The following is a 4,501-nucleotide window of genomic DNA, read 5'->3' on the forward strand; positions in this document are numbered from 1 at the left end:
ATTAATCTATAACTTTTTTTTTTGTAACCAACCTATATTTAATCTATAACCTATTTTGTAACCAACTTATAAAAATTATATAGTCTACAAAAAAAGGTTGTGTACTTCCGTTTTATTATATAGGATCCGTTTTAGATATAATGAATTCACAATATATTTTTATCCCCTTTAATAAGTTGTTTAACGTTGTGGTTTATCAATAAAATCTGTGGAAATTAAATTTGTAATATTGTGTTTAAAAATCTTTGGAAACAATATGATATAGGACTAAAATATTCCAAAAATATATTTGGAAATATCGACGATTTTACTTGTTACCAAAGATCTATATATCAATTATCAATTTGAAATATTTAGGTGTAACCGTTTGCTCCACGATTTTATTTGTTATCAAAGATATATCAATTATCAAATTGGAATATTTAGGTGTAATCGTTTGCTATATGGATTAATGTATATCCTATGTATAACCTATTTGTAACTATTTATTGAAAATATAAAATCTACAAACACTAAATCTGTGTACTTCCCTCTTATTAAAAGGGGTATTACAATTTTTTTTTGGTCAAAACATAAGAGATCTTAGGTTGGCGTCGCTCTCTTATGTCGTCCATTATTCATAATTATATCATACTGTCACTGTGCATCCCTAAAAGATATGTGATATGACTGAGTTACTCGATGGTTATACTCGTTCTGAGAAATTTTCGGTATAAAAGTTCGAATTACTTTCTAGTTATTAAAAAAAAAAAAAACAGAAAAAATTTATACATTATTTTCCCGTCAAGTGGACTTCAATCAACTAAATTAGTAAGGTGAGCGTTACTCAAAGTTTACTCAAAGTTGTATATATACTAAGGAATATGCAGGGCATGAGCTTTCTTCACCAATAGCTAAAACAAAATAATATACAAATGGTTAACATTTGGATACTATTACTTCTCTTCCTAATCATCTTTCTTTTTCTCGTGGCCTTCAAACGCACAAATCATGGGCAGCATCGACAAATACCATCTCCTCCTGGTTTTCCCATCATCGGAAACTTACATCAGCTTGGAGCATTACAACATCAGTCTCTATGGAATCTCTCAAAGATGTATGGTCCTGTAATGCTTCTGAAGCTTGGAAAAGTTCCAACAGTTGTACTTTCTTCCTCTGAAACAGCAAAACAAGCTCTCAAAGAAAATGACCTCCATTGTTGTAGCCGTCCTCCCTCAGCAGGTACTGTAAATCTCACAACATACACTAACAGTACTGAAGTTCTGAGTTTTTACTTCATTCTTCTCTCAACTCCTCAGGAACAAGAGAGCTCTCGTACAACTATCTGGATATGTCTTCCTCTCCTTATAATGAATACTGGAAAGAACTAAGGAAGCTCTGTGCACAAGAACTCTTGAGTGCTCACAAAATTCAATCCATTCAACCCATTAAGGACGAGGAGGTCAAGAAAGTGATTGATTCAATCGCGGAGTCAGCTTCTCTGAAAGATCCGGTTAACTTGAGCAAGACGTTTCTTGCTTTAACTACAAGTGTAGTTTGCAAGGCAGCGTTTGGTGTGAGTTTTGAGGAAACTGTGCTTAACAGTGACAGATTCAACAAGTTAGTCCGAGATGCTTTCGAGATGTTGGGAAGTTTCTCTGCCTCAGATTTTTTTCCGCACATCGGATGGATCATCGATATGTTCAAAGGTTTACAAGGGCGGAGAGTAAAAAGCGTACAAGATTTCGATGCCTTCTATGAACAAATGTTTGATCTCCATAATAAGGAAAAACAAGAAGGGAGTGACGATTTTGTGGATCTGCTCTTGAGGTTTGAGAAAGAAGAAACTGTTGTTGGAAATGACAAGCTCACAAGGAACCATATCAAAGCAATATTAATGGTAATTATATTATGATTATTGTTCATTAATTTATCAAATGTTAATTTCAAGTAATATTTAAATCATGTTTTTCAGAACATTCTTTTAGGAGGAATCGATACTTCTGCAATATCAATGACATGGGCAATGGCAGAACTTGCCAAAAACCCTAGAGTCATGAATAAAGTTCAATCTGAAATCAGAAGCCATATCAAAAACAAAGAAAGAATCAGCTTCGACGACACTGATAAGCTCGAGTACCTGAAAATGGTGATCAAAGAAACATGGAGGTTACATCCACCGACACCTCTTCTCCTCCCAAGAGAAGTAATGACCGAATTTAAGATCAATGGCTACACGATACCAGTCAAGACACGGCTTTTTGTGAATGTGTGGGCTATTGGTCGTGATCCTGATACCTGGAAAGATCCGGAAATGTTTATCCCCGAAAGGTTTATGGATAGTAACATTGATGCAAAAGGACAGAACTTTGAGCTGCTGTCGTTTGGGAGTGGTAGGAGAATTTGTCCTGGAATGTACATGGGAACAACAATGGTAGAGTTTGGCCTAGCTAATTTGTTGTATCATTTTGATTGGAAGTTACCAGAAGGCATGGCAATTGAAGATATCGATATGGAAGAAGCTCCTGGACTTACTATGAGCAAAAAGAGTGAACTTCTACTTGTTCCTGTGAAGTACTTAGACTAAAATTAGTTCTTCATGGATTGTACAATAAATAAAAACGTATTTATATTTAAGAGAATTTCCAGTTGTACTAATTTGTTAATGTAATTTCGCATTATTATATTTCTCGTCTTATAAACTGTTATCTTTAAAATAGGGTTTATTTCTAGTCCTTACACGTATAGTATGAGTACGATAATATCTTAACCTCACACTCTCTGTGACTAGTCACGAGCGTAGTTGTTTTCAGCTGAAGATGTTGCGCTTGTAGATCCAATAGCTCCTGGAGGCATGGAAGGACCTGGAGGAATGGGAGAACCCAAAGGTGAAGACCTTGTAGGCCTTCTCTGTTGCATATATGCAAACAAAGCAGAACACATACATTGAAAGGGGATCTGAAGAACATACCCAAAACCTAAACGTTTATACATTGAAATGGGATCTGAAGAAACCCATATCGAGAAGAGAAGAAGAAGATTTACCCAGTAGATTTAAGTTGGAAGGCCGTGTGCGACGACGGTTAGAGGCTTGGCCGGACGGAGTCATCGATTCGAATTGGAGAACCGTAAGCGTTTGTTTATGAAGTGTGTTTTTGTTGAGAGAGAGATAAATTTTTTTTTTCTAAGTGTTAAGTTAGAAATGGAGGCAGAGATAATAAAACACATAAGGGGAGGGTTTCCTTGCTTTTAACCTAATGTAAAAGTTTCTCTATTAACCCGGGAACCCATTATTTCTCCCAAAATATTTTTTGGTGATTAATCTTTTTGTGACCCGGGAAAACCAAATAATTTGTTGTTTCGCTGATCCAATTCAACTTAAATAATTTAGTGTAAAACAATTAAATGAAATTATGCAGTAAGAAAACTGGTATAATTAAACTTATAAAACAGATATTAAATTAAAACATGATAACGTATAGAAAAACATATGTTCTTAAATAAGATATTAAAGTAAAACATGATAACACATTTGATCACATTTTTACTTTGTGGTTTTGTAACACATTTTATTGTGGGTAATAATTTGTCACCATTTTATCACATTTTTACTTTGTTGCTTTGTTATCACAAATATAAAGTGACTATTTCGTAACAAGTTTAGTGACGTCACTCATGTGACTGTGTCGTGACTATTTTAGCCACGGTTAGACCACGTCTTAGTCACATTTTTACTGTTTTTTTATTTTCGTGACTTTATGTGACTATTTCGTCACTATTTAAAAAAAAGTCACGGAGTGACCCTGACGAGGAAGTGGCTATATGATATTTTTTTACTAGTGTCTCTTCTTCATTTTTAACCTACATATATATATTAGAGTGAGCATTATATATAAATTATATATTCTTTATTTGGCAAACTAATTCCCGACCACAACGTGAGTTAGCCCTTTTATCCATTATAAACAATGCCCCAAATATACTAATCGTGACGACAATTTTTCGTGTATATATATATATATATAATCGCTTACTAATTTGTATTCAATCATTGTTTAATGGGTAATAATAGCATTGGCATATATGACTTGTAGTCGAGTACTGAGCTGTGATGTTGTGTCATCACTGATTCACTAGTCCTCAATTAGCATTTATCGCCATAATAGATATTGTTTGACAAAAATATAATATAAAGTAGACGAGTGTGGATATTAAACACAACTGTCATGTTCTAATCCAAATTCAAATTTGATAGCGTGCAAGTTATATAAAACAATTGTATAATTTTAAATTACTATTTTTAATAATTTAAAGATTGAGCTTGTGAGGTTGAGATTGAATATTTTTAGAAAAAGAGAGAAAATAGAAATAGATGTAAGATCGGCTGTGATATAATTCCTGGCTGGGTGATGCATTAAATAATTGGGATGTGGGTTAGTCTTCTTTGTTTGCCAGCGATTTGTATAGTCCACACTACAGTATAAAAAAGCAAAATTTTGCATGACGACCTAATAACAATAAT

At 33.7% G+C, this 4,501-nt stretch overlaps 1 protein-coding gene across 2 annotated transcripts; it reads left to right on the forward strand.

The window, feature by feature from the left end:
- LOC104710440 (cytochrome P450 71B26) lies at positions 723-2,665 on the forward strand. Of its 2 annotated transcripts, XM_010427050.2 has the most exons (4): positions 723-815; positions 999-1,221; positions 1,299-1,879; positions 1,955-2,665. In XM_010427050.2, the coding sequence occupies exons 2-4, from the start codon at positions 1,095-1,097 to the stop codon at positions 2,564-2,566; spliced, it is 1,320 nt and encodes a 439-aa protein (XP_010425352.1). In that variant the 5' UTR covers positions 723-815; positions 999-1,094; the 3' UTR covers positions 2,567-2,665. The 2 variants fall into 2 exon arrangements, with proteins under 2 accessions (XP_010425352.1, XP_010425351.1); XM_010427049.2 differs by lacking the exon at positions 723-815 and having other exon boundaries at positions 830-1,221.

This window comes from Camelina sativa, chromosome 9 (assembly GCF_000633955.1).
Source record: "Camelina sativa cultivar DH55 chromosome 9, Cs, whole genome shotgun sequence".
In the NCBI taxonomy this organism is placed as follows: Eukaryota; Viridiplantae; Streptophyta; class Magnoliopsida; order Brassicales; family Brassicaceae; genus Camelina; species Camelina sativa.

What these genes read in the sequence shown, in the direction of transcription:
- LOC104710440 (XM_010427049.2), top strand. Translation starts at nt 915, where the DNA reads ATGGTTAACATTTGGATACTATTACTTCTCTTCCTAATCATCTTTCTT. An exon ending in TAGCCGTCCTCCCTCAGCAG is followed by an intron (nt 1,222 to 1,298) that starts GTACTGTAAATC and finishes TCAACTCCTCAG; the next exon opens with GAACAAGAGAGCTCTCGTAC. An exon ending in ATATCAAAGCAATATTAATG is followed by an intron (nt 1,880 to 1,954) that starts GTAATTATATTA and finishes CATGTTTTTCAG; the next exon opens with AACATTCTTTTAGGAGGAAT.